Below are 19038 nucleotides of genomic sequence, written 5' to 3'. Positions count from 1 at the left end.
CCGGTGTCACGCAGAGCCGGGGACACGGGTGTGTCAGCGCGCCCCTTGAGTGGGCGAGGGAGGGTATGGGCGGTGTGCCTGTCCCTCGGGGAGCTCCTGCCAGGCCGAGCCATGGCTACGCTGGTTTATGAGTGTCCCTGCATTGTGCCTGTCCCCGCGTGTCTCTGTTTTGCGTGAGACGGGGTGTTTCTCTCCCAGTGCGCTGAGCGTCCGTCCTCCCACGCGTCCTATTTGCCTGTAGCCCTGGCCGAGTTGTACATCTGCACCTTCCCAGTCTGAGCTGCAAGGTGGATATCGATCTACCCTGCCTTCTGCTCCCCCCTGCCAGGATTAAACTGTCCCAGGCAGGGTACCAGAACACGACATTTCTTAGCCGAGGGAAGGAAGATACTTGTCTCTGATTTCTCATGAGCTGTATGTTACAAACTTAACAATCATCTGTTCCTGGTCAGAGACTTTGAGAATCTTGGTCATGTGTTTGAGAAACCACTGAAAATGGCAAAAGATAAACTAAGATGTGAATACAGTGAGAGAAGAAGAAGCTGCTAACCCTAAGATATTCAAGCATGTAACTATTTAAAAGGAACCTGATTGAATGTGCTGAATTCCTTTTAATAAGATTTTTAGGAGTCTGTAACATAGCAGCTGTCTGGAAACAAGCTTGGTTTCAAAAAAGACTAAGCTCCTCCCCAAAAGGCAGAGAACAAATAACTGATACTTCCTGCTTGTCTACAAAAATATCCCCAAATGTTTGAGTCAACTGAATTGCAGTCGATAGGTCAGTGCCTACTTTTCCTTTCTGATAGCTAATATTTGCTTTTTCTTCTTGAAACAGAGAATTAAACTGGAATCCAGACATGAGGAAGGTTTTGTTGGTGGAACCTGTCATTGTCATATACTGTTTTGCTTTTTTCTTGTCCCTCCCACTAGTACAACAGTATATTTATCGAAGGCTGTGGGAAGAAGAAAACAATACCACTTTCATTGATTACGGCAACACTACTTACTGTGAGCAAAATCAAAGTAACCCAGCCTATATCAAACAAAAGGTAAGAGGGGAAAAAAGTAAAAAAAAAAAAAAAAAAAAAAAAAAATTATAAATGAAAACTTACAGGGAAGGGCTATCTAAATATTCCATATATATATATATATATAAAAAAAACAGTAAGTTGACTTAACTACTGCAAAATTACTATTTCAGTATTATTTACGTGGCACCATTCATGCATATAGTGTTTCATAGACAAAGAACCTACTTTGGCAAGATTCTGAGGACATTCAATTCTTTCTGAAGTCCCTGGGAGCTGAAAATGTATATTCCCTCACATGATTGGTCCCCAAAGAGAAAATACTATCTTTGCAGTAAGAAACTTACTAACTAGGGCCCCAATCTACAAAGATTTGTGCATGTATTTAACTTTGTGTACTATAAGTAGTCTCTCTCATTTCTTACAGACTACTCAAGTGCCTACAGTTAAGCTTATTAACAAAACTTGCAGAACCAGCCTAGGTTAAACACATATAACCCAGGGAGCGATGTTGATAGAGATAGGAAACTGGGAGGGAAGAAATAAACCAGAATTTTAAAACTGATCTGATTCTTCAATAACATTAGAAAACTTAGATTTCCCTGTCCTGCCAATTGTGAAATGTGTTTCCTGCATTGTCAGGGTGGCAGTATCTCAACTGTTTGTTAACTATTTTAATCATATTTAAAACATATTTTAACACTGTTTATACATATCCTGTTAGGTAATTAGATACTAAGTAGAATCATTAGCATTGTACAACAGCTTCTTATAGACTTAAGTGAAAATGATAAAACACATTGAGTGTTTGGTAAATGGTAAAAAGTCCTGGTCAATGCCCCTTGTAAACAAGTCAGAGAGAGTGCAGCAGTGTAATAGGTAGCACTTGGAGTGAAGAATTCTGGTCAGATCCTAGTTTTTAATCTTGGTGGGGCTACCCCAGGGGTGGTCAAAATGCAGCCCATGGGCCAGATGTGGCCCGCCAAGCCATTCTATCTGGTCCGTGGGGCCCCTAAAAAATTTAGAAAATTAATATTGATCTGCCCCTGGCTGTCTGTCATGCAACCCTCGATGGCTTGCCAAAACTCAGTAAGCGGCCCTCTGCCTGAAATAATTGCCCGCCCCTGGGCTACCCATTCCCATAATGGCTATCTATGACATTTATACACATTGGCATGCCACATGAGGACTATGATGCATATGCTTAAAGGAGCTGCTCAGAGTTCCTGACATGAAAATTGGTTTGACAACTAGGGAAAAACTTAAGGTTAAAAACTTAAATTGATTTTTGCTGTAGTACTGTTCCTTGACTGGCAAATCGTCTAACAAAAGCCACTCTTTAGTCTTCTTAGTATTGATTGGAAGGTAGCTGTCAAATATAATTCTATGAGAATCAGAAGCATCAACAGCTCTTCCTGGCTAACCCCCAAGAATGGGTCTTTCACTAATTAAATAGCTGCAAGCAGCTGTGCACGACTTCAGGATGCTGTTAGGAAGAGGTGGGGCTAGGGTCTTTCTGACGATCTGAAGTGGAAGGCCCCTTTCAACAGTCTGTCAGATATAGCCATGCAGCTAAGCACTGCTCTAATGTCTCGGCAAGGTCTAAATCAAACAAACTGCTTAAAGAACCTGAGGCTGAGTTTCTGCGACCATACTAATTTCTTTCCTATGGCAGAAAAGTTACTGCAGAATTGTAATAATTCTTTGAGCACAGGAATGAACACATGAATCGCCCCTACAGGCTGCAAAGCTCTTAAGCCCTTAAGGGGAAGAAAAATTTCCATAGCAAGTGAGTTTTACAACTGAGTAGCTCAGTCTACTGCAGACAAAGAACCAGGACCTCCTAAGATTTTATATGAAGAAGGCTGTGGGTGAATTTGGCTAGATCAAGACTTTTTCATTATATTAGCATTTGTGTATCACCCACAAATGATATTTTTATCCCATATTCGTTCTTACTGCAGGTTACTTTTTAGGTAGAATATATGACATAATATGTCAATATTTACCATAAAGACAACTACTACACAGCCTACCTATGTTGCAAATACTCCTAACTGCAGTGGCTCATTTAGAAACTCAATTCAGCTTCATGCGAACAGTTTCACTTTTTCCTACAGTTGATGTTTACCAGAAACCCCTGAAAAACAAGCTGTTTTTCAAAATTTGATAGTGTATGCTTAGAAAAGCAAGATTTGATATTCCACTCTGCAAAGCACTGAAGCAAAGTACATATTAACCATGAGTCAGCTGAATTTCAGACAATTTTATACAGAAGTGTCTGTGGGAATGTACTTATTTACACAGCTGACATAAAACATGCATAAAAATAACTAACTTTGCATTTATTACAAGTGGATGACTCCTCCAAGGACAGTGAACAGGATGCTGACCTGTAAACCATTTTTGTTACTTGTGCTGTGCCAATTTCCAGGTTTAGTCATTTAATACAGACATTAAATAGCTAAAACCTCTTAAATAATTATGGTCTTTTTTCTCTATCCTGTGTTTTTATACCACATCCATCAACACAGTACTTGGATGTGAAATCCTTGTCCCACTGAAGTCAATTGCAAAACTCCCTTCAATTTCAATTGTACCCTGCTGAATAATCCTGTGTGAAAGTGGGTGAAAACAGTAGGCTGAAAAATGTAAACCCCAAGTCATTTGCTGGGAATATGTATGCTTGAAGTAGTCTTGATTTCTAAAGCAGTCTAAGATATTAGTAGGCTTCTTATGCATAGATGCCCAGATACCTTGAATTTTTTTCTGCCATAAGCATTCCACCCCTACTGTTTGCACCAGTCTTTGAGGAAGACACATACTCCATTTTTTACTTCATCTTGTCTACTCTTGGTTGTAAGTGCTGCAGATGGACTTCTTAAATCCCATCAGTGTCCAAGGAAAATGAGAGAACGAATAGAGGACAGAGATATAATTTGGGTTTACAGAGTAATATAGGATACAGTCAAAGATGGACAAAGCCTTCACAGCATTTGGTATCATTATTTCTTATGATGTGGGAGAATGTATTTATTTTATAATTAATTAAAAAGAGGTTTAGAAGTCACTGGAATGAAAGCTGGAGCTTTCTGATTGTAGGATTTGTCACAACCCAAAGTTGTGATTTTTGTTTTTGTGTGTGCTTTGGCACCACTGAATTATTTTCCCGCTAAATTGCAGCTTCTTTGCACGGTGGAGTTTTCTGCTGTAAAGGAGAACCCCGGTGCAAGGGAGAATTTCCCGCCAAATTTGTAGCTTTCTTTGCATGGTGCATTTCTTTTTGCATCTAAGAAATGCTTGGTGCACCATTTGTATTCTAATTCGAGCCCCATTATTGGCTTGCGTGAAATTATTCACACGTGGCGGCTAGTGATTGGCTTGCTAGCCGTATAAGAGGCTTGGGTGGTTTCCGCCCAAGTTGGAGAACTCCGAGGAGAACCCCCCGCAAGTTAGGACTCCATGAACACCAGGAGGAGGAGACTTCACGCTGTGTGAAGATCTCTAAGCGCTGCGGAGCCTATCGGACCCAGCGCATTTAAAGCAGGCAACAGGGGTCTGATCAGCCTCTAGCCTCTCCCTGTCACCGAGCGCAGTCCTCGACATACCCCTCTTCCCTGCACGCACAAGGACCCACGGAGCCTAGCAAACTTCGTGTGAGTTTATTCAGAGCTCTTTGTCTTGAGTACTTTCTTCGGTTGGCGCGACGGGCTCGCGGTTTAGAGCCTCCAACCGGATGGGCTAGAAGAGTGTTCACGGGAAGAAACTCTAGTCCGCCTCTTATCTTTTCTATCTGCAACTGTAACTCAAGCAAGTTTTCCTGCCTGCACCGCGACCATCTTTGGTGTAAGTAAACAATCTTTAAATCAACCACTACGCCTCTGTGACTAATTCTAGCCCGTGCGTGCCTTGCCGCCGCACGGTCTCCTCTGACCCCGCGTACCCGGGCTGCTGGCCACAGCCCGCGTGCGCAAAGACGGGTCCGCATATCGCTCCCGGCTCGCACATGGCGACATGGATGGGATCGGGAGGCGGCCCGCACAGGTTTGAAGAAAACCTCTTCTAACTGAACTCAGATGATTGATACTGAGATGTTATTTATCACACCCTGCATGCATTATCCTTTACTGGTCTGTAACATTCTTTAATTATGGGGCACTATCAGTTTACCCTACTTGGTCCATTGCTTTGCCTAAGGCACAATCCTCTTCTCCTAATATAATCCTTATTTAAGTCAGGAAAGCCTTCATTTGCATCCTTTTCATTTTGTATTCTAGGACTTTTTTGTTTTTGCATAATCATGTTTTAGGGTATTGTGAATTTCAAAGGCATGGCAGAGCAACTCTGTACCCAGGGCTGTGGCAATACATGGAGTAGTGGAAAGCTGCTTTTGTGTTGATTGTGATGATGGCTATTTTCGTGCCCCCTTCCTCACAAAGGCAGTGTATATGGCTGCTGCTCCAGTCACACTACTGGTATATTTGCAGATTAAGAAAATAGGGCCACCACCTTTGCTGGTGTAAATCAGTGGCTTTGAATCAATGGTACTATGTTGTTTTAAAACAGCTGAAGGTTTGGCTCATACTTTCTGATGTTCATCTGCTTTTAAATATTTGAACTGGTCATTGATCATTTTCATATACTGTAAGCACCCAGCTCTGGTGGGGCAGGCACTGAGGCAAATGGTTGGAAGCCCAGAGGCTAAGAGTTCTAGGCCATAGCAGAAGTGCTCATGGTGTGGCCATGTCAGATTCTAACAGATCTGTCAATTCTGCTAAATACCTTGTCACAAGGAAAAGGAAGGATGTCCTATAAATGTAGCGTCCCTCTTTCCCCACCTAAGCTAGGTTACTGGTATAAATCAGAGTAGTTTAATTGAAGTTAGTGGAGCTGTGCTGAATTACAGTTGAGCACCTGAACTTGTCTTTCCTGTGTGCTGGGCATCCTCCTCCTCCAAGAAAAAAAAGTGACCCCTCTACAAAAAGAGCTAGCAAAACAAAAGTCCCATCACTCATATACAATATCGTTCCTCTTGCTGAATGTTGTTAAAGGAGTGCCTCTTTATAGCTATAATATTCCTAGTAGTTTTTCTTTTGTTTTTCTAAATTGTTATGCAAAACCCTTGAGCACTCCTGCCTGGGCAGGGATGATATGTAGAAGTACTGTTTATTGCCAGTGTATTGGCATTTCTATCATACACATCGCTGTAATATCTGAGTGCCTGTTTGTAGTAAAGAAAACAAGGCATCCAACAGGGAGTACAGAAGAGCCCTGTTTGCTTCTTAACTGTGCCAAAAGTGTACCCATTCAACAATTTTTTTTCAGTCTTCATTAATGCAGTAAATCATTGTCCTCCAAGAGGCCCCTGCTTTGTTCACTGTACCCATTTGTCTGCTGGCCTTCCCTTCCCACTGCTACTGTCTCTTCAGAGCAAGTAGTTTCCCTTCCCATGTGTATGTGTTTCTCTAAAGTCTTCTTAGGTTAAATCACTTCCTGTCCTACTGCTGCTGTCTTCAGGCTGCTTGGCTTCCCTTTGCATCAGTGCACGCTATAGACAGGGCCTCTTCTCCTCCACCTAATCCTCCCCCTCCTTTTTGTGTAGGTCTCATTGCTTCCTTTCCCACTGTCTAGGCCATAGCTTCCCCCCATCTCAAACAGATGCAGCATCAAAGGATGAAACCCAGTACTCTGTCCGAGAATCTGTCACTAGTGAAGATGCCAGAAACTAAACTATCATTCTCCATTTAAACTTCTCACTCCATGGTATCCAATCCCCTCACAGTGGCAGTGGTTCAGGCAGTGGAAGGCTGTGACAACACAACCTTTGAAGTAACCATACTGCCATATGGCAGAGTGACAGGGAGTTCAGGGAGCAGTGTGTGTGAACACTTCAGCCTTCATGGATACCTCTTGCCTTACTGACTTATTTCAGGATCTTAGAACATCCTGGGTGGATTTGGGCAGCTATGCCTCCTACTGTCTGTGGGTTGACAAATGTTAGCCTAGAAAACTTGTGATACCTCAGAAAAACTCCAAGTAAGCTTCTGAAGTGGCCTTGGTCTTCCCACACTATTAACTGTATTCTGTGGAATGACCATGATATATATTATGCAGATCAAGCCACTTTCCTTCCTATCGCAGCTATCTTGACTGAGCAAGCTGCTTCCTTTCCAACTGTTGTTGTGACTCCCCTTCTGTAAATACATTAATAAAATAAATTAAAATCAAGATCTGAATCTGAAAGCTGGATATCACTTTGATTATCAACTAGCATCATGTGCAAAATAACTTTGCATGTGATGTTGTCACCTTTTTTCCCTCTTCATACCTGATTTAATTATTACTCCAACTACTCTTAATGGTAAATGTGTTATACATTATGTCTGTGAAGTATGTTTTTTTTTAACTCTTGCTAAACCAAATTTTGTAAGAGTTAAACTAAAAGTTTCCATTCAGGGTTATTGTTAGCTTATCGCCATAATGCAGCTAATGTACCTTATGTAAATACCTGTGGCAACATTTCTTGCTAGTGACTTTGAGATTATCCAAACCCAAGAGTTTATTTATTTTTTATATTTAAAAAAGTAGCCAAGTGCCTGCAAAGAGATTTATATATTGGATGAATTTTGTAGCTATTTCACTTCATTAGGAAGATCTCACAATCCTGAACAGGATTGTGAGGGTTAGTATTTTTTTTTTATTCAATGTCTCCTCAGCGTGTATTATTTTTTATGGACACATGGAACTTTACTGAAAAGTAAAATACTCTATTTCTCATACTTCATGCACCTCCCCCCCCATGGGGCATATTGTATATGAGAAAATACAATATTTTGGGCTGTGTAAGATTCTCTTTGGGTACACATCCTGATCTCCTTATTTGCACTGGTTTGCATGTTGATCAATATATAGTCAATACTGTTGTTCTGTGAAGAAAGGCATTACTCCTTATAGGAATCAGAATCTGGCTGTAAGAAGTGCTTGGTTTGCCCCTGACTTCAGTAGAAGTAGGGAGGACCCCGTGTTCCTGTGTTGCAGGGTTATGGTGCTTTATCTTGCAAATGCTTACTCATAGGAATAGTCTTGACTCCCTTGGGTTTACTCAGGAAGTAAGGACTTCTTGTGAATAAGGGTTTTAGCATCTTGCTTTTATAACAGCAATTAATACTGAGGGAAAGCAGACAGAGGGAAATGTTACAGCAGCAGATTTTGGACATATAACTGCTTTGTGTCATTAATTTCTTTTTTTTCTTTTGCAGGAAGTCCAACAAAAGGCCTCCCTTTTTTCTTTGCAAATGGACTTAAGTGGGTCAGTTCCCAGCATTATAGTTGCCTTTATAGTTGTAGCTAATGGAGATTGCTATGGACGCAAAAGAGCTTTGGTTCTGCCTTCCCTGGGAGCTCTTATGACAAATGTTTTCTACAGTATCTTGTCATATTTCTCCTGGACTCTCTCTCTATTTTTTGCTCTTGCATTCATTAGTGGACTGTTTGGAAGCCTGACCACTTTCCTTGGAGGTGGGTTTGCCTTCGTAGCAGATTTATGTCATGATGAGAAGCAGAAAACTAAACGCATAGCTGTAATTGATTTGATTTTGGGACTTGTGTCTGGATTAGCAGGACTGTCCTCTGGCTACTTCATCAGAGGAGTAGGCTTTACATGGACATTTGCAATTGCATCTCTGCTTCATGGTATTAATATTTTCTATATTATATTTTGGCTGAAGGAGACTGTGGATGTATCTGAATCCCAGCAACATGCCTCATTATCTTGTAAAGACAGCTTTAAAGAAACGTTTTCTGGAGTGTACATGCTTTTTAAAACTTCCTCTTGTAAAAAACGAACTTTAATCACTGTGTTGCTTTTTGCATTTATGTCGTATTTCTTTGCCATGATTGGTGGGACTTCCCTTTTTACATTGTATGAACTGGATGCTCCTCTCTGCTGGAGCGAAGTCTACATTGGATATGGAGCAGCTGCATTCACTTCTGTCTCTCTGACCAGTTTTTTAGGAGTGTACTTGTTTTCTCAGTTTATGAAAGACATTTATATTGTTTTTATTGGGATATTTTCTTACATTGGAGGAATAATCATGGCTGCCTTTGCCAAAACTACACTGCTTATGTTTTTAGGTAAGTTCAAAGGTAGTGAAAACATGTTATATCCCAGGACTGTCCAACTTGAGCCTGACAGTCTCCACCAACCACATACTGTATATGCCATATTTCCCGCTGGTCACATGCTGCACCATATCAGCAACCCCGGGCCACACAGAGTGGCAGTGTCCCTGAGGTGCCCTAGCCATGGGCTCTCTTGGCCCTGTGGGCCACACCACACATTCCTAGGGACAGGGCCAGGAGCAGGAAGTGGATGCTGGAAGAGGGACATGGAGCCCAGAGAACACAGGGGTAGCTGCAAGAGTGATAGGGGGAGCAGCATCCAGACTGGGAGCCCAAGGGCCACAGGTTAACGCCTCAGGGGCTGCATGTGGTCCACGGGTCAGCAATTGGATGGCCCTGTTATATTGTATACGGTGAAAGCAGCTAATCCCTTAAAGAAGGCATATTTAACTCTCTACAGCTCCCCGTAGGCCAGAACCAGATAACAAAGCTCCTCATAGGCCGGATCCTGAGTGTAAGGAGCCTTGTGGGCCAGATTTGGACCCACCTCTGGTAGTGGGGTGAAAGGCAGCAGGGTGAATAGCAGCAGTGGCGCAGGAGTTAATGCAGTTGTCACTTGCCCTTTGCTGCCCACACATGTCCCCAGCAGGGCTCTGGACCTGGGAAACTGGAGGCAGGCCTTGCCCTGCTTAACCTACCCTGAATTCCTCCAGGAGCCCCACAGACCAAATGAAATGGCTTCATGGGCCAGATGTGGCCTGCAGGCTGCATCTTTGACACCCCTGCCTTATAATCACCAAAAACATAAAAGGAATGTAAAGTAGAATCAAATGCATGTTGGATTTAAAATGCAAATTAAAAAAAGAAACAGTACAGACAGTTAATGGCATTACCTGCTCATAGCTTTGTGCTTCAATTCATTGTATATGACTTGGGTTTATGAACGTTTCCTTTGTTAACATACTTAAAAATAATTGTATCATCATAGAGTTGTGCTTTGAATCCCAATGACTTTTACTGTTTGGGGCATTCAAACCATAAATATGCAGTTGACTTGTTTAAAAAAAATCACTGCAGTTCACCTTTAAATGCCCAAAGTTTAATTATTTTAGTCACTTATACTTGTTTCATATTGTTTTACAGTGAGGGTGCCATCTCTCCTGTGCTTTATGCCTGTTCCTGTTCTGCGATCTATGTTGTCAAAAGTGGTTCTGGACAGTGAACAAGGTAATTTGAATTTGTTAAAAGAACACAGCCATTGGATAATTTAAAATAAATAGACTCTTAGATGGGGCTTTTCATTTTCTTTCAATTTGCATTGATATTATGATGTCACATTTTCTTAATTTCAGATTCCACTTACTATCTAGGTATTTAAGTAATACCCATATGGCTTTGGTTTCTAAATCTGTAGAAATTAGATTATATGTTAGCCTCTGACCAATGTTACTATTTTGAAAAAAAAATCTTTCCTAAAACAAAGAGCAATGGAAACTTGAAGTGCACTTACACAGGTTTGACTTTACAAGTGTTTTTAACATTCAGCACATTTTTACATCCAGGGAAAGATATATTGCTTATGTGAAGTCAGCCATTACAAATTATATTGTGAAGGGCAAAAAGGTGAATTGTCAACCTTCAGAACACTTGAGAAGATTAAAAGAAACAATTACAAACTCAACATTGAATTGTGAAACATTGCTTATGGCTTCAGTGCCTTTTCCAAAGGATATAACCTATTCATTCTTACACCTATAAAACCATGAATGTTTAGATTTCAAACTAACAGCACTTTATATGTGTAGTGTAGAAAAGAAGCACAACACAGTACACACAATGCTTTTCAGTGATCTTTACTTTAAAGCTGACAAGGAGTGGCTTTTGTTTAAAACATGTTATGCCATGTTATTGCACCTCTGGCTCTGAGCCCTGTTCCAGAATTATGAGTAGTTGCATTTTGTGAAACTGTCAGCTCACATTGTGCAAAAAAAATTTTGGAGATGTTCATTTTTTTTAGAAACCAGCATCTCAAAGTAAAGCAAAGGTGTTTTCATACTGATCTCTGTTAACATATACATTTCTTTATTTGCCATTTGTTGGCATTCTTCAGGATTTTGTGTAGTTACGTGGTTTGATACAGGACGCTGTGCATTACTTATGAATCTGTATGCTTAATGTGATTTTATCTGTAGCGCTATAAACATACCCACACCATACCATGTGTAAGCATGTTGAAGAGGACTCTTTTTCAAAAACAGGCTGAAGGCAGGACAGGGGAGCACCTTAAAAGACTAACTAGTTCAGAGAAGCATAAGCTTTCATAGGTGACAGCCTGCCTTGTCAGATGTACTTACCTTTCTCTTTTCAGAAAAGTTTACATACTAAAGAGATACCTGCTGCTTCAGAACTAGGGGACGGGACAGACTGGAGGGAAGGACAGGAGGCCACACGGGGTGCCTGGGAGCCACGCCATAATTTCAGCCCTATCAGGGATAGGCTCTGTCCAGGAAGGCCAGGGCCTGAGCCCCAACAGAGAGGAAGGGGCAGGCTCCAGCCAAGAGGGCCAGGGCCTGAGCCCCCAGCAGAGTGGGATGGGCCATGGGCAGAGGGCCAGAACAGGCTGAGACTCAGAAGCTGGGCTAGAGAAAGTGGGCCTAGGCTAGCAGTCAACAGCAAGAGGAGCCAGCAGGCTAAAGCTAAGAGGGCTGAAGCCAGTACAAGGTGGTATGTGGATCAAGAGTAATACCTGCAAGGCAAGGATGTGGCTGTAGGGGTGGAAGGAGACCACAAATAGCCCTTAAGGCAATTGGTGGCCTGGAGCTCTGATGGGGCCAATGGGGGCCCTGCTTAGGGCATTGGAGAACAGGACTGGGTCAACTGGGTACAGGAGGAACTCACTGCTGAAGGCTGGTTAGGGCTTGCTTAAGGACCCTGGGGCAACTTCTCTTCTACAACAGAAAAATAATTCCATTAAGGTGGGGCAGGAAAGAAGAAAAGGGAGGGCACCCCCTGGGGAGCCAAGTGGGACAGGAGCCTCATGGTCACCAGGGGATATCACAGCCACCCCTGGGGCATGCCCTTTTATAGGAAAAAAGTAGGAGAGGAAAGGATGGAAAGGTAGAGTGGCGTTTCACAGAGCCTTGAAAGTGTGGACGAATAGATTGAATTTAATTTTAGATAAAAGCATTACAGAAAGTAGAAACATAGGAAGAGTGTTAGTACAGAAAAGGAATCTCCACTTACGGTACACTTCTGTCACTTACCAAACGGTGCTTTTAGTGGAAGTTCCCATGCAAAGCATGCTAATGAAATGTACAATTCTTGGGTGATATGAAATGACCATGGTAACAGTGGATCTCTTGAATTTTTGTTCATTCATTCTCTTCTTTAAACAAAGTTAATTACTGTATTTATAGAAGTGTGAATATTCTTTTGTAATTCATTCATTTATTATTTTTTATTTTTAACAGGTGCTGTGTTTGCTTGTATTGCCTGCTTAGAAGCTGTGACTGGTAGCATGGCATTTGCAGTTTTTAATAGTCTCTATGCAGCCACTGTCATCTGGTTTCCAGGCTTTAGTTTTCTTATAGCAGCTGGTATTTGTATAATTCCACTCAGCATACTGAGGTTAGTATACATATTTATATGTATCAAAGGGTTTTCATTATAGATCAATATATGTTGTATGAATCGATGTTGAGTAGTTTAAGTAGATGAAATGTTGTAGCCTTTCACCTAATGATTGTGAACTGAAGTACAACCTGAAGGTGAACTTACATATTACACTCAGATCATACTAAATCTGGAATATTAAGCAGTGTTAAAGTTAGACCATGTTGTGAGCAGTCACATGTTAAGAATTAATACCATTTCTTGCCTGCATAACTCTTGCTTGACATGAGAAGGCTGTCAAGCAGGAGCCAGGACACCTGGGCTCTATCCCAGCTCTCCTGGGAAGGGGAAGGGAACTGGAACACTGCATCCTGGGATGCTGGAGGACTGCAAATTTCTCGCTTTATCTCCATGAAGCAGAGTAGAGTTATCCTAACATGAGCTAGGTAGCACAACCCAGAGTAACTCTCACCTGAAGTGGCATAACTTTGAGATTCTCAGAGGGCAATTAGCATAAATGAATGAGTTCTAATATGCAAATACTCTCATTTTAAGTGTTCTTAGTACTATCTAAATGTAATGTGTAACTTCACCCTGGGCTAAATTCTGTCCTTAGATATATATATATGTGGCACTCATTTGCTTGAGTAGGGATGGCCACCCAGTCAATTGACTAGTCAAATATTGTAAATTGACCACTTTTTTTGACTGGTCCAAAATTATAGCAATTTTACTAGAGGTGCACCAATACATTAGTCCAATATTGGATCGGCACCAATATAAAGAAAATTGACTATATCGAAAATTGGCTTTTTTTTGCCTGATGCGGCCAACAATGTGGCCAATAAATGCTCCATGCATGTGTGCAGCTGCAGCACGCTTGGGGCCAGGAGCACAGCCCAGCAGCTTAGAGAGCTGCATCCAGCTGGTAAGCCTGTTGTAGTGAAAGCGGAGGGGATAGGAAAAGGGCGGTGGTTGGGCAGATCGAGGTCCCTGTGGTGAGGGAGGGAGTGGGGCTGGGGGTGGGGCAGGTGCTGCCTGGGCGGGGTGCAGGACTGAGCTGTGGCTTGTCTGGGAGGCACAGAGAGGGGAAGGTGGCTCCTGCTGCTGCACACACCCTGGGAGGGCTCGAGGGGCTGTGTGCCTCCAGATCTGCGTGGGACAGGGTAGCTGCCACTGTGGGCAGGGGCTGGGCTGGGCTGTGCTCAGGGCAGACAGCAGCAGCACTGGCAGGGGGCTACAGGGGGGCTGCAGCCACCCCCAAATTTGCTGTAGCCCCCCAATCCCCCTCCCAGCACTGCTGCCACTGCCTGCCCCAAATGCAGCCTGGCCCAGCCCACACTGGGAAGAGCCTAGCGCAGCCCCAGCCCACAAAGGCAGCCGTCCCTTGCCCCACATGCAGATCTGGGGGCACGTGCCCCCATGCCCTCCTGGGGTGTGCACAGTGGAGGGAGCCAGACCCCCACCTCCCCGCGCCCCCTGGAGAAGCTGCAGCTCTGTCTCGTGCCCTGCCCCGGCAGGGCAGTGCCTGCTCCAGCCCCTGCCCCACTTCCTCCCTCACTGCAGAGGCCTCAATCTGATCCCCTACCATGCTCCTTTCCTTTCCCCTCCCCTTCCACCACAGCAGACTTACCAGCCAGACACTGCTCTTCAAGCAGTGGCTCTTCAAGCCAGGTTGAGTTGGAAATCAGATCAGTATCAGCCAATATGCCTCCTTAAAAATCAGCTATCGGTATCTGCCCAAAAAATGTCTATCGGTGCACCCCTAGATTTTACAAAAAAACTACATTTTTTTGTAGTTTTCTTTACAGAAATTATTTATCAATTTTTGGCATATTTCCTAATGGAAAATGTGTGCTTTTTCTGCATATTATTTGGACCTATTGGCAATTTTTTACAATTTTTGACCAATATTTGATTGGTCAGTTGACTGAGTTTTATTTGACCAGTCAAATACCCAACCCTAGGCTTGAGCAAGAGCACCATGGGTGTGCTTCTGAGGGAAGAATTTAGCACAAACTGACAGCTAATAGAGCTCTCTCAAAGAAGAAAACTCAGTTTTGTAATCTGTTCTCTTCTGGTTGCTGGTGGGTATTATAAGCCTGATACAAAGCCCATTGAAGTCAATAAGAATCTTTCTACTAAGGCCCTAGGTTGCACAACATTAAGTTAGTAGGAGCTTTGCCAGTAACTTCATGAACATGGACTCAAGTGCTGTGTGAATAAATCATGATGTGCATATTTAAAAAAAAAAGCTGGAGGGATAGAGCAGCAATGGGAATATTACACATGTAATATTTTCAGTTAGTTGTCTTTTGGTAATATTAAGGGGGAAAGATAAAATTTTCTAGGTGTTGATAAAACCTGAATTCACTTGACAATCTCTTATGTAAATTGTATGCCTCAGAAGCTGGAACATGAATATTGCTAGAAAACTGCTCTCCTAATTCATATGCTTGCTTTTAGGGGGAAAAAAAGGGAAGACTATTTTCTAATACAATTTTTTTCCTCTGGAAGTTTGTATCCTTTTACCTAGTACCTACACTTAACCTGTAACATTTCTGCACTAGTTACATTTTAAGGTCAGCACAATGAGATACTAAGAAGATTACAGACTTAAGTGCTTTTCATAATTTCAGAACCCTGTGCCACTGTATTACTCCAGCTTGATGCCAGTTTAACTCTGATGAAATAATTGAAATAACATTGTGTTTTTTTTTAACTACAATAATGCAGCAAGGACTCTTAGACCTGATAGGAGTAATGGAACTGGAAGTCTAAAGGTTGCATGCTGGGAGTAGAGAGTACCACAGAGCAGCATTATAAAAAAAAATGTTAGCACTTCAACTACTGTAGGACTTGGGACCATATATTACATGCATCTAAATTAAATTAATACAGTCAAGCATTATAAAGTTCCTTTTAAAGAAAGCAGTTTTCTATATAAAAGGTAATGGACGCTTACTATGAAACTAATCTATGGTGCACCCAGGACTGTAGAATAGATGCATTTATTTTTTAACATCACCTCTGTTTTTTTATCCATTAGTGCCTGTGGTATACTGCCCTTGGAATATTCTCTCTATCCCAGTAAAACCATCTTTTCCAAGGGTGTAATGTAATGTTATTATTTCAGAATAGAAACTGTAGCTTGTTGCAGCCTGTGCTAAATCAGGCGTAGTGGCTTCATGCTTTTCAGAGAGAACAGAAATGAGATTGTCTAGCTGTGTTGTATAGGGGCAAATATTGTCGTCCTTTTATTTATTAAATCATCTGGACATTTCTGTACAAAAAGTCATTGGGTGTGTTGGTTGGCGCTGAGTCAGCATACAATTTATTACTCTCAGCTAAGATGTCTTTCTTATCTTTGTCTTGCAGTGGGCTTTTGTGCACCAGTTGGCATGAAGAGGACTTGGCATTACTTGTACATGAAGAAATATCCAGTGCGGAGAGTGTTGATGATTAAACAAAGAATTCACCTACCTTCACTTTCTAATCTTCTGGCACAGACTGTTTGTACATACAGGGAGGGTGAAGAGAGTGTGGTAGCTGTAGATGCAATCTGTAGCCCTGCCACGATTCCTGCTAAACTGCTAATATTTCTAGCCTTCCTACTTAATGTTTTAGTCCTTATACTTAACTCTGCAAAAATGGTGGGGGTGGAGATTTTTTAACAGACTTAAAATGTTAAGAGAAAATAACTTAGAGTTGTATTGTTTCTACTTCTTTCTCAGCTGAGATTAGCATTGAGACTAGTTTGCCAGACCCTCAGCAACAAACTATCTGTTGTTCTGCTGAAGGGAGTAGTCTTAGAGTACGAACAAACATAGGATCCTCAAAAGTGAAGGGGGAGCATGGTAATACTGTTGCATCTGCATGGATCTGTAGTAATACAAGTGAGCTAATCCCAGTTTTGACCACAGCTGAAACAGGTTTAAAGGTGGAGCAGTTTTGCTATAAACAGGCCCATGTAACTATAACGTAACAGCTACTGCAAGGGGTCTGACAGCTGCCCTTTCCTTTTTTGCAGCCATTGGACTCTGCCTTGACTGAATAAAATGCAGCTTGCAATCAGACACATGGATGAATTTTTGCAGGGACCAGACTGTATACTTTTTCAGATTGCACAAGGATCAACTTTTGTTGCCATTTCTCCATATATTATGGGGTATGGTACATACAGCTATTGCATCTCAAATCATTGTAGCCTGTTAAGTTCCTTCTCTCTCAGAAGATGTTGATTTTTTTTTTAAATAACTGAGTTGTGGAGGTGATCAAATATGAACCCACATCTTTTTACAATGTCCTTTTCCAATGTACGTGCTGTAACTATAATTAACACTTATATAATTATGCACTTGTTCCTGTTTTCGTGCTAGGGAAACAGAGGCAGAAAGGTTCAATGATCTGCCCTAGCCCAAGAGTGAATTATCATGAAAACCAGAAAAAGAAATCAATTCATGCTCCCTGGCCTTGCACTTTAGCATCTGTATATATAAACAAAAACAGAAACTCACATTACATCCTGTACAGCACTGCATGGAAATGTAGCCAATTGGAACACTTAGGAACTTCCTCCAGCCCTATTGTAATAGATTATTTAGCAGCTAATATTGTCTTATTCTATAAAAGCACCCTTTACTACTGTTTTTATGAGATGTTAGAGAAATCAGAATAAAATACAAAGGGTGGCATTAACTGGAACCTCTATATTAAAGGGAAAGTTGTATTAGGAAATCAACTGTGAAACATGAACTGACTTAAATGCACAAACTTTTGCTGCTAGAAAGGGGATGTAACACAGATACATGCACCCTAGTCAAGTGACATGCTTTTCCATTTAGGTTCTCCTTGTGAATATATTGCTGCCTCAAAAGGTTTTCAAAGATTGTCTGCCAAAAATATCAACTGTTTCAAGCCTGGTATTGTAATCATTAAATCAGCATTCAATCTAGGTTATTGTTTCCCAAACTGGGATATGAGGCAGATGTCTAGAGCAGTGGTTCTCAACCTTTTTATAGTCTAGGCACCACTCATTAAGCTCAAGTCATCCCTCAAAAGCTGCCAGCTCTTAGTTTTCACTCATTTTCTGACTACAGAAAAATAATAAGAGTTCTTCTACTGCATAGAACTCAGAAAGATCACAACAGGTCAGAATGTTTTAACACCATTGGGCATTTGTACATGACATGGGGGGTTTAATTCTCCCTAAATTGAAGTGGTGTTTTTTTAAAAAAACATTGCTTCAGTTTAGGGTGAAGTAAACCCCCATGTCATGTACACTTGTGTCTGCCCGATCCTTACCTGCCCCTCCAGTGGCAGGGAGAGGAGAGCGAGCTGCTGGTGGCCAGGGCAGCAGGGTGGGGGAAGTAGGGGGCTGGTGCTTCCCTATACAGCAGTGGCAGCCCCTCCCCCCAGTGGCCCCCACCTCAGGCTCAGGCAGTCCCGGGGGGCATTGCAGCCACAGAGGGAAGCACCAGGCCCCTGCGCAGCTCAGGCAGGCTCGGGGGGAGGGGAGAGGTTACCCTGACAGGTTACCTAAACAGCCCCTGAACCTCTCACAGCCCAGTGCTGCTCTCTGCAGCTGTAGGGTAGAAAACTAAAACTCCTCGGAGGTGCTTTAGCTTGCAGCATCCCAAAGTCATTTGCTGTGTCCCAAAGTCATTTAAGGTGAGTTATGCCACCAAATGTGCAAACAGCAATGCCATTAAAGAGGTGCAAAAGGCATTTAACCTGCTTTAAAGTATCATCTACAAACGCCCATTCATTCTTTTCTGAAATCTCTGGGCTTATATTGTGAACCATATTTGCACACCTAGAGCACACATTGTATGGCACCCTAGTTGAGAATCACTGGTCTAGAGCAGTGCACCTAGGGGTGCCTTCAGCCTAAAAAAACTGAGAACCACTGGTCTAGAAGGTAGATATCAGGAAGGACTGGGAAAGCAGAAAGGAAAGGGGGATCTTAAATGAAGGAAAAGGAAGGAAAAATTAAAAACAACCTTATGCTACTTCTTACTTTATGTGTAGTGAGTGTTTTTAATTAACTGCAACATGTAATCCTGGGGGCACACAGCACTATAAACTTGCAAAGAGGTAAGCAATCCAAAAAAATTTAAGCACCACTGCTCTAGGCTGTAAACTTTTCAGAATAAAAACTTTTTTTTTTTAAAGTATGTACTGGTTATGCAGCACTTTCAGACTAACTATTTCTGCCTGGAAAAAGTAGAGTAATTCAAAGACAGACAACTGTGCTTTTATTCATTTCCCATGTTCC

The 19038-nt window shown here is 42.0% G+C and overlaps 1 protein-coding gene across 2 annotated transcripts; it reads left to right on the top strand.

Annotated features, from left to right (window-relative positions):
- The first annotated feature begins 14 nt into the window (after positions 1-14).
- SLC46A3 (solute carrier family 46 member 3) lies at positions 15-17946 on the top strand. 2 transcript variants are annotated; one of them, XR_003094975.1, is made up of 6 exons: positions 15-1049; positions 8288-9161; positions 10293-10376; positions 12620-12776; positions 16140-16292; positions 16792-17946. XR_003094975.1 is itself a non-coding variant. In XM_006027491.3 (5 exons), exons 1-5 carry the CDS (start codon positions 858-860, stop codon positions 16225-16227), a joined length of 1395 nt encoding a protein of 464 aa, XP_006027553.1. In that variant the 5' UTR covers positions 16-857; the 3' UTR covers positions 16228-17946. The 2 variants fall into 2 exon arrangements, 1 of the variants encoding a protein (XP_006027553.1); XM_006027491.3 differs by having other exon boundaries at positions 16-1049; positions 16140-17946.
- The last annotated feature ends 1092 nt before the right edge of the window (positions 17947-19038 follow it).

This window comes from Alligator sinensis, unplaced genomic scaffold (genome assembly GCF_000455745.1).
Source record: "Alligator sinensis unplaced genomic scaffold, ASM45574v1 scaffold84_2, whole genome shotgun sequence".
NCBI classification, from domain to species: domain Eukaryota; kingdom Metazoa; phylum Chordata; order Crocodylia; family Alligatoridae; genus Alligator; species Alligator sinensis.
Note: the sequence above shows the minus strand (reverse complement) of the source record. Positions and strands in the feature narration are given on the sequence as shown.

What these genes read in the sequence shown, in the direction of transcription:
- SLC46A3 (XM_006027491.3), top strand. Translation starts at nt 858, where the DNA reads ATGAGGAAGGTTTTGTTGGTGGAACCTGTCATTGTCATATACTGTTTT. An exon ending in CAGCCTATATCAAACAAAAG is followed by an intron (nt 1,050 to 8,287) that starts GTAAGAGGGGAA and finishes TTTCTTTTGCAG; the next exon opens with GAAGTCCAACAAAAGGCCTC. An exon ending in TACACTGCTTATGTTTTTAG is followed by an intron (nt 9,162 to 10,292) that starts GTAAGTTCAAAG and finishes ATTGTTTTACAG; the next exon opens with TGAGGGTGCCATCTCTCCTG.